Below are 27,623 nucleotides of genomic sequence, written 5' to 3' on the forward strand. Positions count from 1 at the left end.
GCTTCAGCCAGGTCTAATAAAAAAAGGAGAAAGGGTGTTTTTAAGTCCTTTATGTGGTTCTGTATTTGGCTTGTTATCAGAAGCAAATACTGTTGCCTTATTTTAATCTAATGAAGAAAAGAGGAGAAAAGAATGCAGGTAGTCAGACTGGAGCGCTGGGGATGCTCCTTAGCTACCTGTTTGCTTCCTTCAGAAAGTCCCAGTGTAGACACATGCGCAGCAGCGATAGATGTGGGAACCCAACTACTGCCCTGGTGTCCATGAGGTCTGATGCTCCACTGTGTGGCTCTGATTACCTTGACTTGCCCATGCTTTTCCATCCTAAACTTAAGCCCAGTTCTGGAATGTTAATTACCGGCTGCCTAAGATAGAGGGTGCAAGAGACCAGTCTGTGCCGCTGACTTGGGAAGAGGCAGAGAGCTGGCCAGGCTGAGCTGACTGTAGGCTGAGCTCCTCTGGTAAACAGGCAGCCCAGCCACAGTCTGGAAGTGGATCATTTCCACACGGCGTCCTCCATCCAAGCCCAGAACAAGAGCAGGAAAAGAGAGGGGGACATCAGCTGCCAGATGAGGAGAAGCTGGAGACTGCTGGAGGGCAGCTCCTCACTGAGAATAAACCAGTCAGGAACCAACAACAAAGACAAGCTTGGAGAAATGAAGGGTCCTAAAATATAAACCATACAGTGGAGCTTCATGGAAATGAAAACAGTGGCTTATGATTTCTTTTCTTCTTATTGATACTATTCATTAGTTAATATATAAAATAGTGGATTTTGTCATGACATTTCCATAGACTTTTGAAAGGATGACAGCTGTGTCAGTTGAGAGAGTCTAAGAGATCTGTGAGGAAGACAACAGCAGGGCAAGGAAGGTTTGGACTAGGGTGAGGGGCACGGGTAGTTCCAGAGATTCTAGGAAAGGCTGAAACTAGCCCAACACTCAGGAGACTGGGGTGTTTGAGAGAACTGAGGGTTTGGGGATAGTCTGGATTATATAGTGAAGTCCTGCCTCAAGAGTTTTAGTAATTCTATGGGTGAGAAACCAAATTGTAGGTAATTAAAGTGGATGGCAGATATAGGGCTCTCGTAGGGTGTTAGGGTGAGAGGGAGAAATAGCCCAAGGTCAGGGCCTGCCTCCGTGTGCTTCAACATATTAGGAAACCCTTGAAGTACCTGGTAAGCAGGTGGGGAAAAGAAGCTAAGTGTGGTGGCACACACCTGTTATCCCACCTCTCAGCAGCTGGAGGCAAGAGGACTGTCCTGAGTTTAAGGCCAGGCTGGGCTACAGAGTCAGCTTCAGCTACTCTGTAAGATTCTGTCTCAGAAATGAATTTATTAATTATAATTTAAAAGGTAGAAAAAACTCATTTGAGCAATCCCAAATGAAAAGTAAGAGCGGTTAGAACTAACATTCACCCTGCTTCTTGTAGCTCTGAATGGCCCTGCTTGGAATGCCAGACACATGTCAGTGCTGGGAACCTGCACTTCCTGGCCCTTGCCTCCTCATCAGAATGTCCTCGAGACCTAGAGATAACTCACACCTTCTTATTTAAAGCTGAATAAAGGTCTCGCCCATGAGTTAGGACATCCACTTTCTGTAGTCTTGTATTAAACAAGTGGGCACCAGGGTTGCTGATGTAATGGCATATGCCTTTTCCTCAGGGAAAGACTGAAGGGGAAGGACAGAGATGGGTAGTATGTGTTTTATTAATGTTTTATGTGTGAGATTATTTAGCCTACATGTATGTCTATATGCGATGTTTATTTCTGGTGAGCATAGAGGCCAGAGAGGACATTGGCTCCTGTGGACCTGGACTTCCGGAGGTCTTAGGCTACAGTGTGGGTGCTGGGAAGCAAGCCCGGGTCCTCTGGAAGAGCAGCAAGTGCTTTTAACTTCTGAGCCATCTCTCCAACCCAAAGAAAGATAGTATTTGAGTAAAGAAAATAAAGATGCTTCTGGCCTCTTCATTTCTCTATCATAATGAAAAGAAAAGTGATTACCATTTATGTACTCATTTATCCAGGCATACTACAGTGAGGGCATCAGGATGTACTAAGCATGTACAAGCCTGGATTCAATCATTGGCTACAGAAACAAATGATAAAACTCAAATGAAAATGATAAACACACAGATTCAAAAATGTTCCTTTTAAAAACAATAGTAATTATATGTTGAACAACTGTACTATATATACAGAGAACGTTTTTTATCGTTTTTTATAAAGTGAGGCTTATAAACTGACGTTTGTTTGCATTTTTTGAATATTCTTCATAAAAAGTACTGGTGTCTTGTTTGATTTGAATCAACACACTAATACTCCACATCGGTTGTTTCCAACAAAGAAAGTTGAAATGATTATGATACTTCAGCAAGCATTCCTCTGTATAGCAGCAAGCATTAGATATTTGCTGTTGGAGGACGTTGGAAAGACTGAGCCTTTCTCCTGTTCCTTTGGTTGTTAGCAACCACCATGATAGAAGCCCTGACCCCTTGAACCACTGCAGCAACAGATGAACAAAGAATGAACTAGACTTCAAAATATTTTGTTTTCAGATGTTACTTGTTGTGTTGAAGTCATCACCCAACATCTGATTCTGATTTTGAGATTCTTAATTTGTTCTTTTTAAAGAGTCAGATTTTAAAAACATAAACACATTTCCACTCAGTTTTCCCATGAACCTCATCCCATAACTCAACTCAAAACATCCTGCTCCTATGGCACCCTGCTGTATTCCTCCCATCCGCGGATTAGGACTGCCCCTGGGTGCCTGCTGGACACACACAGTGCTTGTCTCCGGAACAGCGGAAGTGCCCTGTGTTGTAGACTAGGCATATACTTACTCTAAGTGCAGAACTCATCAAAGCGGGCTGAATTCATACCGAGCTCCCTGTATCCCTTTGAGTACCTGTTTAATAGCACATTGATAAAATAAGCCTCAAAGTATCACATGAGAGCATTCTGAACCTTCAAGGATTCCTTGCACTGGAAAGAGAGTTGAGTAGTTTAGATAGTAGTTATTAAGTACATATTATTCTGAAAGTATTTTACTATAAATTCAGTTAAAATTCTATTGCCTTGAGACTACAGGAAGATGTTCTAGTGTTGTTGATATTGTTGCTTTTGTGTGGGCAGCCTAAAAGCAGTTCTTTGAAAATCCGCTTTGCTGATGTCAAGATGTGTCCTCTGCTCATTCTGCTCTACACTAGGACCCACCCGGGACCAGACTTCTAACTGCTGCAGTTTGTAAGCCCCTGGAGTCTTAGCTTCTGCTCCATTCGCTTTATTCATTTACAATGTTGAAACTTGCCACTCTGGTGGTGTTAGGGACTAGAATTCCACTTCTTGATGAGACATGTAGGGTAAATAAGTTACAGTGTGTTACATATGAGACTGAGTGAGAGCACCATGGGGAAGTTACAGTGTAGTTACATGTGAAGACGAGAGAGAGAGAGAGAGAGAGAGAGAGAGAGAGAGAGAGAGAGAGAGAGAGAGACAGAGACAGAGGAGAGATCTAGCTAGAGCATGATGAGTAAGTGATTGTGGGATTGAGTAAGGAACTTGTCCTATCTGGGACATTTAGAGAGGAGCCCGGATAGGATATCATCGTAAAGAGTAACTTGAAATTCATGAGATGGGGAAGGGAAGCCAGGCAGAAGGCACCGTATGTGTAAAAGCCTAGCGTTTAGAAAGAGTTTGGCTTTTCCAAGGAAGTAAACAGACAGTTGGCAGATCCTAGGGTTAGGAGGAAAAGGCTTCGGAAGCAGCTGGAGTCTTGTTAACATGAATGGGACATCAGCAAGGATGCTGAGGTTGTTAGAAATACAAGGGATTTGAGAAGTTCTCAGTTACACAGATCATCTGATAGGTCACTGGACTGTGTTGTGTGTGTGTGTGTGTGTGTGTGTGTGTGTGTGTGTGTGTGCATGCATACGTGCGTGTGTGTAGTGTGTGTGTGTGTGTGTGTGTGTGTGTGTGTGTGTTTTCATTACCGTTCTCAGGTCTGGAAAATAGAGAAAAATCCCTTCCAGTTCAATCCTGACATTTCGGGTCTTTCCCCAGCTGTCTCTGGGGCTGTCCACAGAAAACAGCTCTGCGCCACTCTGTCTCTGCATTCCTCAGTCTCCTTCCCTGTTTCCAGCTCCATGCAGGGGAATTTACAGTTCCCTTTGTCTAAACAGTAATATTAAAACAAGTATCTGGTGTTTTTTGCAAAAATTACCCAAGGTTTAGAGACTGGGGCAAGCAGAACCATCTCTTGTGACACCAAATATTTTACCCTGAGTGACTGCCCAGCACACAGTCGCTTGTCACCTGCAAGATATGCTTTCAAACCAGGCACGTGGCATTGCAAAGAATAAGAATGGTGTTGTGTTATTTATGCTGATCGTCCTATGTACTAAAATGTAGTTGTAGGGAATTATAAACAATGTAAAAATTCTAATGGGGAAGAAATCTTAGAAACTCATACTTAAAACATTATGGTTTGAGGGAATACTGACTTTGTGATGACGCTGTTGCAACAAAAATTATCGATATTGAGTCAAAGCATATTTTCAAAAATATAATGTGACTATGAAAAACATAAAATAAAATAAGCTCTGTGGAGAAGGTGTGCTGGGATAAAAGCTATGCTACAGAAGCAATCTAGAAGTGTCCCGTTGGCGAATAGAGGCACCCTTCTGGAGTTAGAAAGTCCAAATAAAATAGGAAAGAGGGGGCTGTCTTGGTTTATGTACTCACACTTTGATGACGATGAGCGCACACAAGTTCTAAATGCATCGTTAGAAGGAGGACAGCAAAACCACGTTACTGCTGTAAAGTGAGGGCTGGCTTCAGTTCTGTTCACTAATAGGTGGGGAACCAACTTAACGGAATGAAAAAAATTAAAAACAGTCTAGGGAGGAAAGCTTTCTCAATTAGAGGATGTTGAATTTGGTCAGGCTCAAAGACAGCTAAGGCTACTGAGTTATTTTATATACGTACAAACACACAGTGAATGCAAGTCATGATCAGGCGGTCACCACTGAACAGACATAGAAAACTGACCTTGACGGCAGTTTCAGAGGGCGAGCTACTCACACGTGCAAAACTAATGTTGAATAGTGAGTTTGGGGAACTGTGAACTCTGAAATGCTTTCGATGCGGGCACCTCTTTGATAGCATCCTCTCTGCATCTGGATGCATGTTACCAGCCTCATTCCCTGCTTTTATAAGAGACCCAAAGATAGGACCTGCAGGAAGCAATGTGGCATGTCAAAATATATTGGGCTATTTGTTCTCTAACGTTATGGGCTGTCATTGAGAGATTCCAGAGATTATTGACATGCGCTTTTGAACATAAAGAGGGATGGTGGATTAATGATCAGCTGACACTGGGTTGCAAATTTGAATCCCCTTCCCCTCAGTTTATTAATTATACACAAAAAGTTTTATGAACTCTTCTTAAAGAGTTTCAAAGAAAAATCAAACATGTGTGCTTGGTTTTCCAAAAGTTAAAGAAACAGTTCACTGTTTGTTTTCTTTAAAAGAAGTCTATATCTCAAAACCATTTGTACTATAGTGGTTATGCAAAAAAAAAAAAAACAGTTAAAAATTCAAAGGGAACAAAAGCTATTTTAGAGAACAGCAGTAGATCAGGCTATTCAAGTAGTGTGTGTCCTGATACTCCATTACAAAGACAGTCTACAGTGAGTGCTTTTCACCAGAAAAAAAAGTCATTTGCTAAATTCACATTTACATTTTTCTGAGTGATTACCCATAATGGAAATTCCAGCGGTGCTGTTTAAAATGGAAGCAATAAGTGGAGCTAAAGCCAAAACCATGTGCAATAATTTTAAGGAATCAATGCAAATATGACCCTAGAACTTTGAACTGATCCTGGAACTAAATAACAGCAACTTCATCTATGATTACACCCTGTGAGTTGATCTATGCTGTTTATTTGATGTGGTCTGCCCAATAATGCTGCTTTGCAACACAGCACCACTACCTACACACAGTTGTGGTTTGGCCAATCACCAGAGGCAGTGCAGAGTTTTATCCTGCTCTGCCTTGCCCACAGCACTGGCCCTTGCAACTCCGGAAGGGAGGTCCGGTGGCCAGGCTCACTCTAGAAGGGATGGCAGCCAGATCTCAGAAGACTGTGCATCTGTTTGCTGCGCTAGCTGAGCTTGCTTGTTTCCTCCGGCTGCTGTAAGTGGCTGCTGTAAGTGACGTGCCTCACTCAGCCCTGTGAAGTAGAACTCAGTGCAACGGGAGCATCTCTTACAGCTCTAGCATCAAAGGCAGACAGATGCAGCATCTTGAGGGTGCTTTCCTTACCGTGGGGCTGTATGTATCACTCCAACAAATCCATCAAACATGGCTCCCTTTCCCCTTTATTACTGCAGCCTCTTATAAGGGAAATGATTAGGACTTACTCCAGTCAAGTATGGCCTCGTTCTATTTATATCTGTGAAGACTCATCTTCCAAATAAGGTCATATTATGGAGATACACGTAGGCATGAATTGGCAGGGGAGCAGTTAAGCAATAGAAATACTGTAAATTCAAATTTACCCAGAAACATTGTCAGTTGTTATATAAACATTTCTTCCATTTTGGACGTTAGACTACAGATCCTAAAGAGCACTGACTCTTCTTACCATGATAGTTGAACATAACATTGACTCTAGTGTAAGGTTGCTTAATTTAAAAATGAACGGTTAAAGGCAAATCACCAACCCAAAGTTTCTCATGGGAGTTTTCATTTGCTTAATTAAGATCAACTCATGGAGACACTTACCTCTGCCATGCTTTGGTGGTGTGTAAAGTCATACTCTGAAACAAGGGGTTTGGGTTTAATGGGGAAAAGAACAATGCGGTCAGTATTTTGAAAAGACAGGGCACATGATGGTATGAGTCCTACAAAGTCCAAGGCAGTTTAAAGCCTTGAGGAGAGATGGGGAAGTGAACAGGATCCCTGTTGCTTTTGTAGCTGATTGGTTGATAATGGTGCTAGCTGACATTAGCGAGTGCGTCCTAGGCACTTTTAGTCTCCTCCTCTGTTTAACCCATGGAATAATCCCATGAAGTCGAAGACAGTGACTCGTAATAAATCCTCAATAAAGATTACACAAGCAAGGACGAGAGGGGCCAGGGACTGGATCCTTAGGACAGAGTGAGGAAGAAGGAGTTAGGAATGGTTGTATGTTGTTATGCCATTCCCAGACTGAGCGGGTTTGGAAGGATGTGTTGCAAGTGCACGTGAATATGCCACGTTGGTGGCTGTAAAGGGTCGGCAGTGGTGTTTCCTGTTGGCATCCGTCTGCTCTGAATAATACGATAGTGTTTGATTGTATATCTTATGTGGCTGCAGGAAAACATGAAAAATAATACTGTCTTCTAAAAAGCATAGTAATTTAAACAGGGTGAATTGTTTGCAATTGTATATTCTAGGGCCCTTTTTAAGTTAGGTAAGTAGATACCATATTTAGAACTTTGTGGAGCTTTTCAGCCAAATAGAGAAGAGGAATTTGTGACACACTGGGAGCCAGCTGGCTAATAAGTGGATGGACTTCATCGCAAACCCCTGTCTCACCTTGTACTCCAAGCTTTCCTACAAACATCCCCTGCATCTCTCTAGTCACAGGTTATCCCCTCAACCTGACGGCTTGTGGGAACCGCTTTGTCAAAACCATTAGAGAAAGAAATGCCTGTGATTTCTCTTCCCGATGCAGCGCCTGTTTTCAGTGGCATTTTGCTCTCATTAATCAGCATTGCAGCAGGGCAGACACTGTGCTGTGTATTTTACTGTCCCCAGCACAGCAGCTCCTCCATCTCTGCCCCCAGGCTGACGCATTGGGGAAAAGGGGAGAGGGAAGCCATCAATCTTCCAAGTTGCTCGTGTCAGCGGGCGAGTCCTTCCCCCTTCCTGTTGGCTGTCTCTCTCACCACCTGTGTTTAGAATTAGCATGGAAGCTGCTGCCCACATGAATAAGAACCACTGTCCTTGTCACCTGCCCTGGTACTGGCCACCAGTCCTCAATGAAAACACGTACGTCAAGCAGTTATCTCTAGTGGGAACTGGGGAGGTGAGAGAGTCACACGTCCCCTTTGATGATATTCATAACATAAAATTGAAGTAGGATTTAAGTCATATATTTTAGAAGGTAGGGATAATATTAGTGGCTCGAATAGGTAAAACCAAATAACTTTATCGAACCCCGTCTTCTTAGAGTTGTCTGCAGCCAGAGTTGATACCTGACTCACAGCCTGTCTACTGTTTACCGTCCATTCGCTACTCCTTCAATCCTCCTGCAGCTCAGTTTGTTCTTCTGTAAAAGGACTACATCGGAGGAGCTTTTGCATAGATGGAGACAACATTCATAGCTCTTGTAATGGTATCCACTGAAACCTCTCACCAAATGTTAGCTAGTGTTGGGCCTCCTTGCTCAAATAAAAAAGTAGTATCAGACACATTAAGTGATACAAGTATAATATGAGTGGGCATAGAAGGAATTTGACCCTAGCACTCTCTGATCCCCAAAACTCATAAGTTTGGGGGGAGGGTTGTTTGTTTGTTTGTTTGTTTGAGACAGAGTTTCTCTGGGTAGCCCTGGCTGTCCTGGAATTCCCTCTGTAGATTGAGCTGGCCTCCAAGTCAGGATCTGCCTGCGTCTGCCTCTCTAGTGCTAGGATTTCATGCATTTTGTGTAAGATTTTTGGTGTCTCAGCTTCAGTTAACTAAGGTCACCTGTTACTAGTTCAGGCTTGGGTCAACCAACTGAACTGATGATCATAATACCCAACCCCATACCCTACAGAATTTACCAAACCATCTTTGGGGATCAAAAATACAAGTGTTTTATTTTTATAATTCTTATTTGTAAATATTCATACAAGAATACGAGATATCTAGTTAAATATTCATGCAAGAATAACAAGATATCTAGTGCTACAACATCACTTAATTATGAAAGCGAATGAGTACTGAATCTATACTCTGGTAAGAGATTAGGAACCAAGGAGGATTGCCAGACAGAGACATGGATAGAACTGAGCCTGTTAGCCATAGAGAATTTTTGTTTTGTGCTTATACTTGGAGTGTTTTAAAGATCTCTTTGTGAAGTGCAGGCTGTTCATGCTTTCTGAATTCCCATGCCATGTAAGATTTATAGAACTGGACATTGCCAAGTAAGACTTCCCAGCTGCTGAAGATGGTGCACTTGCTGTTAAAGATGAATTGTTTCAGAAGTTTTACTGTATTGTAATACAAATTGTAAACAAATGAATTGTGTCTGTCTGTCTGATCAAGTTAGAAGCTTTGGGGAATAATTATGTAGTAATTGTCACAGTATTGGTTGTCCCATATTGACCTCACATTAGAATCACCTGGAGAGCTATTAAAATTTAAGATACTAATGTCAAATATCAGAGTGAATAAATCAGAATCATGCCTTTTAAAGCTTCGAAGGAAGACTGAGAAGGGGAGGCTTAGAAAGAATCATCTCCTTTTCATTCATACATAGTATTTCCTTCTATACATTTGTAAAGTTGAAATGAAGATAAAGAATAAACCATTGGTGCCTGTCTTAGTTTTCCTGTTGCTCTGATAAAAATACTGCAACAGAAGCTTCTGCAGAGAGGAAGGGTTTGTTTTAACTTAGTTTCAGGTTACAGCCCATAATGGTGGGAGTCACTGGTAGGAGTTAGTGGTCATGGTCCCAAGGCCTCCATAACCTGAAACAGAGAGCAATGAATACACGTGTGCTGTACTCAGTTTTGGAGGGTGCATGGTTCCCTACCTAGGAGTTAGATCTATTCACAATTAAAATGAGTCCTCCCACATCAACTTCGGTAATCAAGGCAATCCCTCCAAGACATCCTCGGAGGCTGGTTGTAGTGTAGGTAATCCCTCACAAGTATGCCCAGAGGCTTTCTTCCTAGGTGTTCAGTTGACATCACAGTGCTCAAAAGCTGCTTTCAAACTCCTACATGCATTGTGGTTGCCTCAGAGCCCTATGAAAGACCAGTCCTTGCAACTTTCTCCATTTTCTCTTCCGTGGTAAGCCTGTTGTGATTTAGGAGATTCTAGTATGTTCCCAAATGATACTCCTGTACTGGCATATACTGCACTTCAAGAGCCTCTGGTTTGACCTCTTCCTCCCACCTTTCTTCTTTCTCATAGGGATGCAATGGCCTTAAGTAGTCCTAATTTAAGTTTTATCAGTGCTATAAAAGTCCTGGCTTCTAGAGGAGGCACAGTCTGTCACTCCTGTCCAATAATCAGCCAATCTAATTAGAAACAATTGACTATGCAAAAGCAAACTCCACTTTATGCAACATTGTTTTCCCCAAGACCCTTCCTTCTACTGCAGACTTGGAGATAACACCAGATGGGTTTTGATGTCCAATGTAGGACTTGGATTTCATTTTCCCACAAAAATAATTTTGTGAATGTTTGCAAATAGCCAAGATTATGCTGTTGAAACCATCCTTCAGGGATACTGCGAGCTCAAGGGCCTTTGATGAGCTGCCTTCCAGAAGCATAACCACCATTTATAGAATTAAGTTTCAGATGTTCAGAAAAGCAACTTATACACAGACTCTTACAACTAAACTTGTATAGCCTTGCAACAAAAACATTTCCTTCACTTCTTTACAGTTATCTTGCCATTTTCATTTGAAACCAGAGAGGCAGAGAAGCCATTGGTCTTGCATTTAACTAACATTTATTAGGCGTTCATAATGCACCTGGCAATGTGCTATTTACTAGGGATTTAAAGATGAAAAAGATGGCCCCTACCCTAGAGGAGCTTGTATCCTAGGTAAGAAAATATTTACTAAGCAAACAAGGAAATATTTATCAAGTTTCTGATGTGCTATGTGCAGCAATGAAAACTGATGAAGGCGAGATCTGTTGATAGTGTAGATGATAAAGGTGCATGGTATGTGTGTGTGTGTGTCTATGTGAGTCTTATGTGTCTTGACGTGGGTGTATGTAGTATGTATAGAATTGGTGAGTTTATTATTGGTTGGTGTTCAGGGAGTGTTTTCCTAGCAGAAAAGGAAGAAGGCATTCTACATTGATCAACAAAGTGTGCATTGAGGAGCGTGTGCCGGAACCCTCCCTGCATAGTGACTGAATGGCATGAACTGCCCACCCACCATGTTGGAGCCTCATTCCAGAGAAGAAATGAAAACTTTTGCTAACTCAGTGTATAGTATTTCCACTTTTAGCCCAGCCTTCTTTTTGAAGAGCTTTGTGCTACTGTCTATTTGTCAATAATTTAAAAAAAATATAAATGAATGTTTAGGAAATGCCTTGAGTCAAGTAGATTCAGGTTACTGTATGAAGTGATCTCTGATGTTGGCTGGGACAAGCACAGTGAAAGGACACCCCAACTCTCCTCCATATCCAGTCAAACTCAGACTCTTGCACTCTTCTATGCATTGGGCACATTTTTAAAACATGATATATGACAACAATTTTTTTTAAAAAAATTATAAAACTATTACAATCCAGGGCTGCTGATTGGGCTAAGTGGTAGAATACTTGCTTGCCTGCCTAGCAGAAGCACCATTTTAGGTTTGGTCCCCATAAGAAGTTTAAAGAAAATGGAAAAAGCTTAATCAGTGTCATCTAATTTTCCCATATCATGTCTAAGGGTCCCCAACCTTCCTAAGGCTGTGACCCTTTAATAAAGTTCCTCATGTTGTGATGACCCCAAGCATATTATTTTCATTGCTACTCATTAACTTTAATTTTGCAACTGTTATGAATACTAGTGTAAATGTCTGTGTTTTCCAATGCTCTTAGGTGAACCTTGTGAAAGGGTCATTTGGACCCTCGAAGGGTCACAACCCATGGGCTGAGTACCACTGATATAAGTAGACACCTTTCTGTGCTGCAAAAGAGTAAATGTTCTCAAACAATCGGGGACTTCAGGCAGACATTCATGGGGATATCTGAACAATGATTTGGGTTAAACCTTTCATTGGCCACCAGAGGTAACAATAAAATTGTATCTTGCCATGGTTAATAGATAAGACTACTTGAGAATTTTCTTATAAGGAAAAATTAATCCTAAGCATTTGAATCATCTTCTTTCTACTTTAAAACTTTTTGTTATTTGTCTCTTGGCTGTCTTTACTATTCCTTTTTTGAATTTATTTATTTGTTTTATGTGTATATGTGTTTGTGTTAGTTTCTATGCACCAGAATATGCAGGAGCCTGCAAAGTCCAGAAGAGGGCAACAGATCCCATGGAACTGAATTTGCAGTCAGTTGTGAGCTGCTGTGTGGGTGTTGGGAATTGAACCCATGTCCTTTGCAAGAGCAGGAAACTCCTCAACCACTGGGCCAGCACCGTACCCCACTTTGGATATACAAATAAATTATTTAGTAGTGATTAGGATGTGCATGGCATGACTGATTTAGCAAGCAGTGTTTTTAGATATTAAAAATCTTTATGTATATCATGTTTGAATGTTATATTAATTTTCTCCATTCTAGAGGCTGTTAGTTCAAGATCCTCTCTGATACCCAGCGAGGGCTGATCTCTGCTTCCAGTGCTGTACTGTTGTTCTCCCCTCCAGAGGGACAGAGTGAGTACAGCGTCCTCACGTGGCAAAGGGATGAAAGGACAGAGAGAGCGGACTTTCTCTTAAGTCTCTTTTGCAAGGACGTTAATCTACTCACATTACCAAAGACCCTACTCTCTTCTTGTTTGTGTGTGGAAGAAAAAAATCTATTTCTTATGAAGGGTAGGGAAAACAAAACAAAACAAAAATCCCCGTATGAATTTGAAATTGGTTTCAGTCACCGTAGTAGAGGATGTGTTTTATAAGGAAGAGATGTAATATTCTGGAAGCAGTTTTCTAGAACAGCCCCGATAGATAACAAAGGCCAACACCTAATAACCTCAAAGCCTTGTCTGTGGGGAGGCTGGGAAGATGCTTACAGAAATGCTGTATTGTGCGTAAACCAATAGAACAGTCTTCATGGCAGTTATAAAGTTCCATACAATAAAAGGCTTTCTCTGTAAGCACTTCTGCTCCCCAGCAAGAGTGGCATGAAGTGCTTGAACACGCAGGGAGTTTTTGCCAGATATCTGACCCCTTGATGTAACAGTGCATGCACTCCTAAATGATTTTGCTTTCTTCCACCTAGAGCTTTTGGCAGCTACGAGAGGGAGGCCATGGAAAACACCACACTCAACACCAGTAGCTAAAGAGTGGCCATCCCATGTGTGCCTTTCTTCTTTAATTTTTCATTATTCTGCTGCCAAAAAACCCATGATTTTAAAGACTTGTACTCATGCACTCTGGCCATCAAGATTTAAAACTGAAATATTCTGGGGTTAGGGACAGCACTGTGACATTTAGAACTCTGATAATAAGCAAGGTGCTCACAAGTTGCACCGGCTAGAGGACAGACTTCCCCAGGTCTCCCGATCAGGTGTCAGGAGTTCTTTCTTGAGTCCTGGTTCGCGACGGTGTGACTAGGACAGTAAGTTCCATATGGTTGTTTTTCCATCAGCGGACTATCCATCAGGATGTAGCACACACTGATGGAGCGTGTCTTCCAGTCATGAATTCCCCGCTCACAGTGGCATCCTTTGCCGTAACATCATCTTTGATGTAAATCTGGGCCACAACTGCTAGGTCAGGCTCACTCATTGGAGCTTCCAGGGCTGACTGATTATCCGTCTCTGGGAAATCCAGAGTTTATAAGTACTCACAGTCCAAATTCATATGTCCGTATCATATGCTGTTCCATTTGAGGAAACTACATTAAGAAGCTCTGCTTGTTCCTGGGAATTCCCACGGGGATGCCACTGGTGAGAAAGCATCGTGAAATACTTAAAAAGCATTTGCAGGAAGAAGCATAGAGGTGGAAAAATCTTAGATTAAACAAGGTAACCCAGACTCAGATGGAAATCACATATTCTCTTTCATATGTGGTCCTGCTATGGTGTGTGTGTGTGTGTGTGTGTGTGTGTGTGTGTGTGTGTGTGTGTAGGGGTCGGTATAGTTGATGAAATGAAAAAGGAAACTAAGAGAAAGGAGGGGTTACTGAAGGATGTGGGGAGGGCAATAGGACACACGTGACATGAAAGGGGAAAGGGTGGAAGGGCACAAGGGGACCCGGCGACTTGGGGAATAAAGGGAAGAACATAACTAATAAAACCAAAATTTGTTTGGCAAAGCATTTGAAGCCCAACACTATATGTGTTAAGAATAAAATAAAAGAAGCAGCTTTGTCTTTGAGTTAACCCCACTGTAATCTCTAGAAGGCTTCAGCAAGAGGGAGGCACCAGTGTCTTTGGAATGAACCATCGCTTGGCTAGAGTTCTGGTCCCAGCAGAGATGTGCTCTTGGCTTTGTTTTGAACACTACTGCAGGATACTTTCCTCCTCTGAGAAGTGGAATGGGACAGAAGATGGTACGAATGGAGGTGCCAGCCATTCCCAAGTTGAATGCAGTGCCTTTTGAGAAGGAGCACAGAACCAGAGCCCAGGGGTGAGCGCGTATGTCCCTCTCACCTGGCTCTCTGCACGTTCTTTAGACCTTTGATGGGAAGTGATGCCAAAACATCCTCTCACAGATGAAGGTGACACAGTGCACACTGAGAAAAAAGGAAATCAGAGGTTTAAATAAGCCTGTAGAAACTATTTGAAAATCTAAGTTTATCTCTGTTAGGAATATTTTCTAACTCTACCGGTGCAAAAGAATCCAATCGGGCCAGATTACACCAAATTAAATGCCTGAGTTTAATAGATGGTGGACTCCCGGGTAGCCAGGAACATGGCACAGGGAAGACACACAAGCCCCAAACCAAGTGTTCCTTCTCTGGGCAGCCGCTTAAATACCCTGTGGGAGTGGTCAGCACTTGGCAGGCTGGGAGTTGGAGTCCAAGCTCTTGGCAGGCTGGGAGTTAGAGTCCTGACCAACAATCTCTTTTACACCCTTTCCCCTGATTAGCAACATATATAAGCACTTATCATAGATGTTTGTAATGAACTTACTGTCTAATGGGTTACTCCTTTTTCTTTCTTTTTTTCCTTGTGTTAGTTGTTGCCTGTGTATTGTTTCTTGGGGAGTAAAAGTGGGGGGGGGGGGGCAGAAGATTTGCTTGTGTTTTTATTAATTGGGCATTTACTATGTTGATTCCCAGCTCTGTACATCTAGTTCTGTTTCTAGGCAGAAGTGAACCTACTTACCTTGGTGGTGAGTGGGCATTTCTCAACAGTCCAAGGTTCTAATGCTTTGTGGAAGCTGAAGTTGACTGCACCAGAACAGTGCTGGGCCCAGTCAAATCTTCCAGAGAGCCGTCTGATGATTTTCTACACAGGGTCTTCTGAAGCCGATTAATAAAAATGCAGGGTCAGAAATTTGGGATCAACCTGAAGATCCAAAAAGCAAAATAGCCAGCCACTGGCTCCTAGCTCGACCTCAGTCTGAAAAGGTGATCCTGCCTCCTGGAATCTCAGAAGGAGACTGCCTGTTGAGAGCTGTTTCCTCCCATTTTATAATCCTCTCTAGGGCTGCGGTTAAAGGTGTGCACCACTGTGATTAAAGGCATGCACCGCTCAGTTTCTATGGCAACCAGTGTGGATGCTGGAATTAAAGGTGTGTGTTACTATAACCTGGTCTATAAGGCTGATCAGTGGTACTGTTTTACCCTCAGATCTTCAGGTAGTCTTTATTTATTAAAACACAATTAAAATGCCCCTACAGTCTCCTCTGCTTCAACTCTGAAGTCTTTAACTGACAGTGGAGAGATTCAGGAAGGGTGAAGGTGTGTTTTAACAGTCTAGAGCTATGATAGTGACACGCTACAGATGGCAAAGGGAGAAACGCGCAGAGCGCTAAGGGGGGCTTTAAACAGTATTTTTAATTCATATGCAGTCAGAAGAGCAAACACTTATAAAAAGATATTTCCATCCACATTAGCTGCTAGTGTTAATAATGAATGACTTTATCGCAGTCTGTGGCCTTGTGGGCACAGGCACATGCCACAGAACCGAAAGGCCTGAGTTTGATTCCCAAAATCCATGTGGTAGAAGAGAACCAACTGCTGCAAGTGGTCTTCTGATGTATCCCATGAAACCGCACCCTGTGGGCCATGTGTGCCCCCACATATGCACACTCATGAGTGCGTGCACACACATTCACACATATAAACACACATACTAAATACATACATACATACATACATACATACATACATACATACATAATCTTTATTGCTATTCTTTTTAAAACACTTTTGGAGTCGTGGTCCTACTGTGTAGCCCTGGCTGGCCTGGAGTGTGCTGCCGTACTGGCCCTTCCCTGCCATTCTGATAACCAGGTAGACATGGAGCTTGTTCAGTCGAGTTTCTGGGTTTGCCTCTTTTGAACACAGTTAAAAGCAGTCTGATGACTGAGCATTTGATGCTCTAGGTGGACAGGGCAGGGTTTTGTAGGGATGACTGAGTCTTTGTTCCCCACCATTGTTTTCAAGTTAATGGGTTTCACCATGCTGGTGCCATGGCTTATCAGGTGAAGGTGCTAGCTGCCATAGCTGATGACTTGAATTTGATCCCTAGACCTCACAGAGGCGTGCTGGAGGGAGAGAACTGATTCCCGAATGGTATCCTCTGACTTGCACATGCACATGTCCCCTAATAAATAAATAAATGTTTAACACACACACAAGAAGAAACCGTGTCAGGGCTAGTACGCAACCTCACCCTTTTGATGTAACCTACTTACTTGGGATCAACAGCAGAAGTCCTCTTGAGTGGTCTCAAGCATTGTCTTTTGCAATAATTAACAGTTTGGGATTTTTCAATTGCTTCTGAGTGCAGTCAGTAACACTACTAAAATGATAGGTTTGGATATGCTCAGGACCTTATGCAAGAAGAGGTTCAGCTCTGTGAAACTGGTGAACCCGTGCCAGCTGTGGGGGATCCCCCACCCTCTTGTCAGGATTACGTCGTTGTCCACTGCTGGTGTTGGTTCTCCAGTGAGCCAGTTAATTGCTTGGAGGTGGCTTCTGTGAAGGAAATATGCCTGGAAGGGACACGAGGGGGTATCATACACAGTCGCTTACTCTGTCCACCGCAGTGGAATCCACCCCTCCAGTGAGTGCATGCCTGTGGGCTAGTCCCGAAGCTGTTTTCTTTGTGGCTCGCCTGCTGTCCACTGGGAAGCCCATGCGCCTTTCATTTTCATTCTTCTCTGACTACAGTGCTTTTGAACACAGAACCCCCCATCCTCCCACCACCCAAACTCCACATTCCAACTCCGTGATCTCATGGTACCAGGCGTATCTCCCCTGCCATGCCGTCAGACCGCCTGCTGGCTCTCGCTGAGGAACAGACTGCAACGTAAACTCGGCGCAGAAGAGCAGGACGCTCTCTGTATATTTTTAAGACCAGGGATCCAGATCCCATTTAGAGGCTGTATTTGTTTAAAGGCTCCTTGAACACTGAACAAAACATTTCTTGTTGCTCTTACGTCTTCGTAACATCATTCCCTCTGCGCTGATGTACAGAATCTCGGAAACCAGAGGATGGAAAAGATGCATTAGCTCATGGTCAATCCATTCCCACTGCTCACGATGCCTTTTTCCCACAGTCGATCGTCTTGTGCTTTTCTCTTCGCGTCTTCTCAAGAATTTATTTTCTCCAGTTCTCCTGGGGCACAGTTTCTGACTTTGACCATAGAGGAATTTATATGGAACTATTCATATTCTTTTTTTTTTTCAGCTTAATATTTCTGGTCTCCACAACCCTTTCTATTACCATAAACAGCCGCTCTTCTTCCTGGTCAAGTATTTCTGGATGGTATTTTCGCTCCCATTTACTAAGTTCCAAGTTTGTTTTTCTGCTTTACTTTCCCTCTCCATCAACCAGCGCTGACGCCCATTAATCATTTTTCAGTGCACTGAAAACCCCTTGCTCATTCCCATATTGGAGCTACTCATGGTCCCTGGGTACTGGAGGATGCCTCCTTAGTCTGTGTTAATTTCTCTCTCCCTCCCTCTGCTCTCCTTCTCTTTCTCTCCCTCTCCATCTCTCTGACCCCGTTCTTCCCTTCCCTCTTTCCCCTTCTCTACCTCCTTTTCCCTCTTCCCTCGATTTGCAGCTGGAAAATGATTTTTAAGTACTGTTTATAAATAATGATTTGAAGAGTTCATTGAAGGGGGTGCATGTGTGTGAAGGGGGGATGAGGTTGTCATTGGTCTGATGATATTTTTTCATAGTTCCTTGAATGGCATTTTTTTATAGCCTCAGAGCTACAAATCTTTTGGATCCTCTTCTAAATGCTTGGATCAGAGTCAATGCTGGACCATAGAGATATGATGTAATATTCTATTTTGACACTGTCATCTTATTAGCTGAAAAAAAATTACACTTGTAAAATTTGGAGTTCTTGGTGAAAGAGAAAAAGAAAAACTTAAGTAGCCTTGACACTCACTTATGTAAAGTAGATTAGCTCTCAGGGGCTATTGTTAGGGGAAAAGATACAGCTGTAGGATGTTGTATGTTTTCCCATGGTTTCAACATGGTTGCAGAGTGTTGTAACATGAAGATGTCTATTCTGCCTCAAACGGACACATTTCAGGTTCTATCCAGATTCTTCACACTCTTGTGTGACAGAAATGGCATTTCAGAACAAGGAGAAGAAACAACCTTTTTCTACACATAGTGCTGGAATAATCAGCTATTCATCAAAAAAACCTGAATGCCTCCTTCACACTGTATGCAAAACAAACAAAAACACTCCAAATAGATGCAGACCTCAATGTGAAAGATAGATAAAGCATTAAAGTGCACACATGGAATTTATTGAATATGCATTTATGTGTGTGTGCATACGTATCTCTTCAGGGCCTCATTATGTTAAAAGATTTCTTCTATGACACAGAAGTCTGAAGTAAAGTACATTATATTTACTGAACTAGTAAAGAACTTCTCTTCATCAAAGATAATGGGAAGAAGTAAGCACATAATCTGAGAATGTATTTCCTCTACCTGTAATTAACAACAGTACCTAGAACATATATAAATTCTTAAATAGTAAAAGACAATTTATCCAACTAAAGCTTAGACTAGCTTGAACAGGATATTCACAATAGCAGTAGAACTGGACATTATAATCATAAAAGATTTTCAAGTTCTTTAGTAATTAAGGAGATGAAGTTAAACTTCCAAGAGATTCTACATGGTGTCTGTTCTATTAACTAAAAAGACTGGGACAGGCAGTGCTCAGGATTGATGGGACTCTGGAGGCATGGGAAAGGGTGGTAGAGAGTTCATACTGATCCATTCTTAGGAATAGTTCACCAGCCTATAGCATGTTGAAGAGGCATGTGTACACCTTATGATTTTGCATTTCTACCCTACATATAAAGAAGCTTGGCTAGTGGCACACAAAGATATATGTATGGCAGTGGTCTTCATTCTTGTAAATTTTTATACCTACAGAAAAATTGGCAAAATTATTTTGCCAAAAGCAATAAATTCTTAATCAATGATGCTGAGCAGAACATGGGTAGTTGTATTAGTTATTCTTCTGTTACTATGATAAGACACCGTGACCAAGGCAGCTTACAGAAGAGAGTTTCTTTGGTTTGCTGTTCCAGAGGATTGAGTCCATTGTGGCAGGAGGCATAGCAGCAGGAGCAGGAAGCTGAGCGATCACATCTCCACCACAAGCACAAAGCTGAAACTATAAGCGTGACAAGGCTGTGTGATCTCAGAGTCTACCAGCAGTGACGTACTTACTCCAGCATGGCTGCACCTCGCAAACCTCCCCCAAACAGTGCCTCCGACTGGGAACCAAGGGTTCAAACACGATACCAGCATATGTGAGACCTTTTCATTCAAACTGCCACAAGAGTAGAGTGACCACATATTGGCTTTAAAATCCCACATCTACTGTTTCCTTGCTGTGTGGCCATGGGTAATCATTCTATTGATATCTGTGACCTTTGGTTTCTCATCTGCAAATTGGAAAGAGTAATAACCCTGCTATATTAGGTACCCAACTAAATGTGTTCCTGTATATAAAGAACGGAGCATATGACTTTGGGGAACCTCTTCCCCAATGTTGGATTTCCTTGCCCAGTCTTTATATAAAGGGGAAGGAGCTTGGTCCTACCTCACTTGAATGTGCCATGCTATGTTCAAGCCAATGGGAGACCTGCCCCTTTCTGAATGGAGACAGCAGAGGAGCAGAGGAGGAGAGGAGGTAGACAGGGAGAGGGGGTCGATGGGAGTGGAGGGTAATGGAGAGGAAAGAGGGGAAACTGTGGTTGGTATGTAAAATAAAGGGAAAATGGTAATTTAAAAAAAAGAAAGAATTCAGGACAGCTAGGGCTGTTACACAGAGAAACCCTGTCTCAAAAAACAAAACAAACAAACAAACAAAAAACCGAAAAGAAAGAAAGCGAAAGAAAGGAAGGAAGAAGGAAGGAAGGAAGGAAAGAAAGAAAAGAACTGAGCATAAAATGTAAATGTTAGCAGCATAACTGTCCGGTAAACATGGGGACTGGTAAGATGTTCCTGCCGCGCTGGCTGAAACAACGGACAATGTGATCTTTAGACCCTGTAGTCTGCACAGTTACTGATGCTGCTCACAGCTGCTGAGTCATCACTACATAATGAAGTCACTCAGGAAAAGTCATCATCCTCTCACTTATTTTTTCCTTCTCGTTTTTTTATGACACTAGAAAATGAGACTCAAAGGGAGGACATGACTAAGACAAAAATATTTTCATAATTTAGAAAATTATGCAGAATTTCAAATTTTTCTTAACAAATTAAAACCTAAATACAATTATTGAATAAACATGAAAATAACCATAGATTTAAAATATTAAAATGAAGTACATGCTCTCGAATTCTAGCCTAAGACACCATACCCATTAAATTATAATATCGCTAATAAGAAATAACTAACAGTAGATTTTAGACTAATGCTGTGGCCTTTATTTTTAACGACAAAAAGTGAAATCACATGCAAAGTCCAAAGGCTCATTTAATCTCTAATGAGATGGCCTGTTCATGCACAGGTATTCATGGTGACCACTGGGGCCAAAGCCAAGCTTTTCCTGTTAGGAAGTGCTGTCCATTTACCCCATTTCTGGTTCATTCTGTTCATGATTGTACTGCTTGCTACCTTGTACCTCATCTTTGCATACATTGTCAACTAGATTACTATCTTTTGGCTAAGCAGACCTCTTCCTAAGCATCTTTGTATGCTTTGAAGTAAGAAAAACCATTTTTAATGTCCATTTGTCTCCAATAGCACCAGCATAGTGATCTAAACAGAGTACACACCCAACAATGCATACATGGTGATGAGCATCAGGCTGCAGTTCGCAGAAACAGGATTATACGGTAATAGGTGCATAGAATGCATGGATGCTGCCTCCAAAGCAACTATGTTTGTTTTTCTTTTCCCTGTTGCAGAAGGACAGTGTGGAGCGCGTGTTCTCTGGAATCCAGCCGACAGGAATCCCCCACCTGGGCAATTACCTTGGCGCCATCGAGAGCTGGGTGAAGTTGCAGGAGGAGTACAGCACAGTGTTATACAGCATCGTTGACCTCCATTCCATCACCGTCCCCCAGGACCCCGCCCTCCTCCAGCAGAGCATACTGGACATGACTGCTGCTCTTCTTGCCTGTGGCATAAACCCAGAGAAAAGTATCCTCTTCCAGCAGTCTCAGGTCAGCTCCTCGGACCAGAGCCCAGAGGGCTTGGGTTTTTATGTTGTTTGACGTGCCTGTTCACAATCTTTTTAAAATTATTCAAGGATGACATCATCTAATGTGATGGTTCCAGTTTAATATTTACATGCATTTATATCGTTAAGTATCTTTGTATTTCAGTACTGTTTTTCAGCTTCCTCCTGCTATACTGCATGGTCTTTCATCCTCCCCAAAGTTATGCTACATTAGTTCTTTGGATCCTGGGATTTTTTTTTTTCTTTTTCTTTTTTTTTTTTTTTTGAGCTGGATACTTTCAGTCCGATGACTTCCCACTGTTGACTAATCTCCTTGTGATCAGGATTGAATTTTGTGACCAACGATTTTTTTGTAATTCCAGTGGTGGTTTATTGGATATTGAATTTGGAAGGCCTATTAGATAATTTTCATTATTCCTTCTTTGTATAATAGCTTTTGAAAGGATTTGATGGAGCAAGTCAGGATATTTGAAGACAAAGTCCCAATGTCAGTGTATAAGCCAAGAAACTTTTCAGAAAGCCAAAAGATATGAAGCCAAAATATTTGACTCATACCTTCACGATGGATGAGTCAGTTATCTTTAGACAGGAAGCGATCTTACCCAGAAACAGAGTCATACCCTTACTACAGATTTGCTTTAACCTTCAGCATAGCCCCAGTCAAGGGGTCCCCTTTCTTGATCACTTTTGCTAAGTTTTAATAAAGCATTTTATTAACCCAGAATTTACTGCAGTGAATCACAGTTGAAAATATACAATAGGTGTAGGGGCTTGTCACTCGATGGTAGAATGCTTATCTAATAATATTCAACTCAGAGTCCTCAGTTCAATCCCCAGCATGGCAAAACACACAAGTATACACAGACATACATGAACACACATACACTAAATAAAGAATATCCTTAATAAAGTTATCAATGTAAGCTTGTCACTCATATGCATATGTGAAATGATGTCATCATTAGTTGGGTCATGCAGACAACTTACCCAGATTTACTTTTGATTTACAGTTGATCAGGAAGCTTTTGCTTATGGCTTTTCAAGTTTAGTGTTGGACAGACCTAAAGTATATATCTATGTTGGGCAAATGTAGATGTTCTTGATGATTTCCATGCATTCATTAGCTTTGGCTTTTTAAAAAGCAGCAGTAAACCAGCTGTATCTTCTGCACATCTGCCTATCAAATATTTGTATATATTTATTATGCCACCTTTGTCCTATAGTATTACTTTTTAAAATTTTTTTTTTTAGTTTTATGTATATGGGTGTTTTGTCTACATGTATATGTGCACCATGGGCATGCAGTAGCCATGGAGCCTAGAAGAGGGGACTGGATATCCTGGAAATGGAGTTGCAGATGCTTGTGAGCTGCCACATGGGAGCTGGGAACCAAACCTTGGTCCTCTGCAAGAACAGTGTTCTTAACCACTGAGTCTTCTCTCCTCCCTCAGTCTTGCTTTGTTCGTGTTGCTGGTCCCCAGTCCTCCTGCCTGTCAGTCATCCTACCTGGGAAGCATTTCACCTTCTTTCTGTGGGATTGTGATGCTTGTCGTTCTAGAAGCCAGTTTCTTTCTACCCTAACGCCTGTCCCTGACACTGCAGAGGTGCTCCTCCTCAAGCCACCTTTTGAGTCACCTTATGTGAAGCACGCCAGCTTCACTCCCTCTAAGCTGGTTTTGATACAGGCGCTCCTTTGATCCTTATTTGATGTTATTTCTAAAATTGCATTCTCAGCCACAAGTTACTATTTCCATATTTCTTGGAGGTGGATACATCTAATCTCCCCAAAATAGCTGCTTGCCAAGTTGCTTTTGAAGTCATCTTTAAATTAATGACTATTTTAAAAGCCACATTCAACAGTTGTACTTTCAGCTCCTTCCTCAAGGATAATTTCCTTGTGATAACATTTTTAACATCACATTCGCATATTATAAATCTTTTTCCTTGTAATAGACTTTTGACAGTGACCTCTTTAGGTATATAAAATGTGCAGTCATTGAGATTATTTCTTTAGCCTGTAACACTTAAGAAAGAGTAACCTACAGTGTGAGAGACTTTGTGCACTGTCTCGTAACTGAGGGAGAAGAACATTCTCCTTCTCTTTGAGGGAGCCCAGGAACTCGTTGGTTCCCAGGTGGCTAGTATTCTAGGTCAGGGAGAAATGAATGACACAGAGTGGGGTCTGCCTGCCTCAGCTTCCGTCCTCTTACGCTGTCGTGTTTCCTTGCTGCCACCCTTGACTTCAGCTCTGCCTTGATAGTTCGACTGTAAACTCTAAGGAACACACTCACCTCACCTACATGCTGTAATTCTGCCCTCACAGCCAGTGTGAACGGCTTCCTCAGGTGCCTTTGTAGCCACGAGACATACCCAGTCTGGGCAGTTCCCTCTGTTCTAACTTAGACAATCACAGTGTCCCAACTCCACAGATGGACTGCATCTCCCAGGCCCCTTTTTAGTATCCACACAGAACACTGAGCTGTTCCTAAGAACAGAGCAGTGGCCATGCTCATACTATTAACAGTTGTTCACTTAGTTTTAGAGAAATAACTTAAAGTAGCTATCACATACAATCGCATTTCCCTCCTTCAGTATTTCAGTGTGCCTCTCTATAAATTAAGAAAATGTTGTATAGAAATACCATGTTATCATTATACCTAATGAAGTTGGTGACAAATACACATTACCGTTTAATCCCAAAATTATTTCGAGTGATCTACCCAGAGCCACATGCTGGGTGTTTTGTTTGTTTGGGTTTGTTTTGCAGTGTGCGTGGGTGTACTCCTTCCATTGTGGCTTCTGGGAATGGGACGCGGGAGATCAGGCTTGTGTGCTAAGTGCCTTCACTGAGTGACCTCACCAACCCTACAGCAGGTCTCGTGAAGTTGTTCTTTATGTCTTACTGTAGTTTTGCAGCCTGTACCCTTTGACTGACATCTCCCCATTCTCACGCCACCATCCCCTGATAACCACCCTTCTCCCTTCTGTTTCTGAGTTCAGTTTCTTTCCATTCTATATATGATACACAAGACATTTGTCTTTCTGTACCTGAACTATTTTGCTTAGCATACACCCTCCCAGTTTATCCATATTGCTGCAAATGACAGGATTCTTTCTTTCTAAAGACCGAATAGTATTCTATAGTAGCAGTTTATTGGTATGTTGATAGACATCCGGGCGGGTTTGTTCATATCTTGATGTTTGGGTCTACAACTTGTGAAAGGTGCTGTCGTGAGCCTGGGAGGGCAGACAGTCTTGGGGTTTGGACCCAGTTTAGGGTCATGTGGGTGTTTTATTTGGTCTCCTTTAGGGACCTCCACACTCGTTTCCAAGATGGCTGTACTTTTTTGCTCCCATCAATGCTTGGCAGGAGTTTTGTTTTCCCATGTGTTGCCAGCATACGTAATCGTTTGACTTTTTAATAGCTGCAGCTAAAGAGATAGAGGTGATGAACCTGTGAAGCCGATATAAGTGAGGACAGAAAAGAACCATCTTGTTAGGTCTGCAGGAAGAGTTTGCGGTCCTGTTCATAGAGCGATGGGGCGGGACCTTCCTGCCTGTGCCTGCTGACCCTCCCGGTGCACTTTCCTTAGAAGCTGCAGGCAGAGGGCTGGTGGAAGACCCACCTTAGGCTTTCTGCCTTCACCTCACAGAATGTCAGTCCACCACCTGTGTGGTAGCTGCAGGCATCTTTCTGCTGGGTGCCTGCCTTGGGGCCAAACTTACCCCAATTTAGCAAAAACTTCCAGCAGTAAGGCCCCAAAGGATAGCAGCCGAGCCTTTCTGCCACACTACCAAGGTGACATAAACTTAGCATCAGTTTATTTTGTGTTCGTGACCTGCTTGACTCTCATCAATGACTTTCAGAAGCACATACTGAAAAGTAATTTAATTTTGATAAATTAAGCCCCAATATAGGAGACAAGTAACAGGTAATATACAAATCATTTGTATACATTATTTAATACTTTTTTTCTACTGTTGCTTACTTTATTTTGGCAGTTTTGTACCATGTGAGCATTTGGTTGATAAATAAAGCAGAGAATTAGGAGATTTGGAAACTGGGGCCGGTTAAGAGCATTTATACCTGACACCCCCACACAATTATTCACAAATAGAATTAATAGTTATTGAAATTGTAAGTTAGATAAGAATATTGTTTTCTACCATGTAACATCTTCTTGGTAGTATAGCCATTGGTTAAATGATGGTTTTCCCATATACCCTGGTTGTGCATTAGAAAAAGCCCTAGTAATCATTTAAAATGGGAAAAGAATTTGGCTATGCTATGATGCTGATTTTAACAATAATTTTCATCTGCAGTCCTTTGCAGCCTGACTGGAACAGTTTAGACATATTGGAGATTTTTCCCCATTATTTTCTTTTTCTTCCTCTCCCACTGGCCTGTAGTTACAGTGCTTCTCCTAAATATGTTTGCCATATGTGGGGCGTTGTCAGACCTCGTCTGAAAATGTGTACATGAGTGTGTATGTGCACATGAATATGTTCACAAGCACATTTTGTTTGAGAGAGGGATAGGGTGGGGGGAGAATACCTATGTGTATTTGGCAGAGGTTTCCATCTCAAAGCCAAAGTCACTGCCTTTTGTTTTTGGCAGACCTGAGCACAGATCCAACCTGAGTCCCCCAGATGTCTATGAGGGACAGGTCCATCTCTCCCTGACAGCGTCCCTGCAATATAATCACCCTGCAGATGGAAGATAAAAAACTCAAGACTCAGCCCTCAGCCCTGGCTTCCAGCGGAGGTCAGGACAAAAGGAGGGTTTGGGGTATCAGATATCAAGTTAGTGAAGGTCCAGAACCGTCCAGGAAAAGTCGGGAGAGCAGGAAGGAATCTGAATCTGGAATGAATGTAACCTCTTCTCTAATTAGAGTTATATTTTGTTTCCCAGGAAACAAAAATCTATAATAATAATAAATTAAAGGGTACTATGGGGGAATCAGTTGCTGAAAGAAGGCCAAAGGAATGACTAGATGGATCTTGGCCCAGTCTGTGCACACAAAGTTATACCTGACTCACCTCTCTGTCCTGAGAAGTAGAAAGCCAGATCCTAAAATGAGGCAGAGTCCCCATGGGCTCAGTGTACTCTGGTCTTTTGCAAGTGCATTTGAGCATGAATTCGTGATTGTGGAACTCTCCAGGTTGTTAGCTACCAAAAAGGAGTGTGTGCTCAGCTTTTAATAGGACGGGAACAAACATCTGTGTAGACTAACGGCCTTTTGGAATGTTTTTGTAAAATTGGCAATCCCTCTAGAGTTCCTGGGGAAATGAGTCTCCCAATGGCCTGTGCTTTAGACTTAAGGTGAAGACGCGATTCCACATCCAGAGTCTGCATATGTTTTCTTCTCTACACAGTTCTCACCTAGACCACAGGTGCCCCTTCCTGGCCTCCATCCAGGCTTCTGTATGACTGGGTGAGAAGGGGTAGGACGGCTGGACTGTACCTACAGGAAGTGGTCTTGCCTCATACTCAAAGCAAGAGTGGCCTGAATGTCACTGTCATCTCTTTTTATTCTTATAATTGACAAGTAACTAATTTTTTCTGAAGCCTATTTAATGTCTACGATGGGGGTTAAGAAAACCATGTGTCACATTTGGGAAAGACGAACTTTCTATCACCAGTCATTGTGAGCCTGTCCTTGTCTCCAGGTTCCTTGATATGGCAAAGGTTTTGTATAAAGTGGACTAACAGATGGTCATCCAGATAATGGCTATCTTTTTTATCTTCTTTAATAAAATATTTTAAGAAACTTTTTGCTTACTTTTTTCTTTGCAAGGAATATTTTGGATATCCAAGAGTGCTGGATACTAAAAAAAATGTTTCAACCGTTCCAAAAAGTACGAAGATGAATGGCTGTCTTTTGAGATATTAACT

At 42.0% G+C, this 27,623-nt stretch overlaps 1 protein-coding gene across 2 annotated transcripts in view; it reads left to right on the top strand.

Moving 5' to 3' along the window:
* The window catches only part of Wars2 (tryptophanyl tRNA synthetase 2, mitochondrial), a 71,189-nt gene that overhangs the window by 23,414 nt on the left and 20,152 nt on the right, over positions 1–27,623 (top strand). The window contains exons 1-2 of one of the 2 annotated variants that reach the window (XM_038311290.1): positions 12,522–12,588; positions 21,453–21,710. In XM_038311290.1, coding sequence (XP_038167218.1) covers positions 21,645–21,710 — 66 coding nt within the window. In that variant the 5' untranslated portion in view covers positions 12,522–12,588; positions 21,453–21,644. Of the gene's footprint in view, positions 1–12,521; positions 12,589–21,452; positions 21,711–27,623 lie in introns of those variants that run through there. The other variant, XM_038311288.1, reaches the window with a different exon arrangement.

This window comes from Arvicola amphibius, chromosome 14 (assembly GCF_903992535.2).
Source record: "Arvicola amphibius chromosome 14, mArvAmp1.2, whole genome shotgun sequence".
Taxonomy (NCBI): Eukaryota; Metazoa; Chordata; class Mammalia; order Rodentia; family Cricetidae; genus Arvicola; species Arvicola amphibius.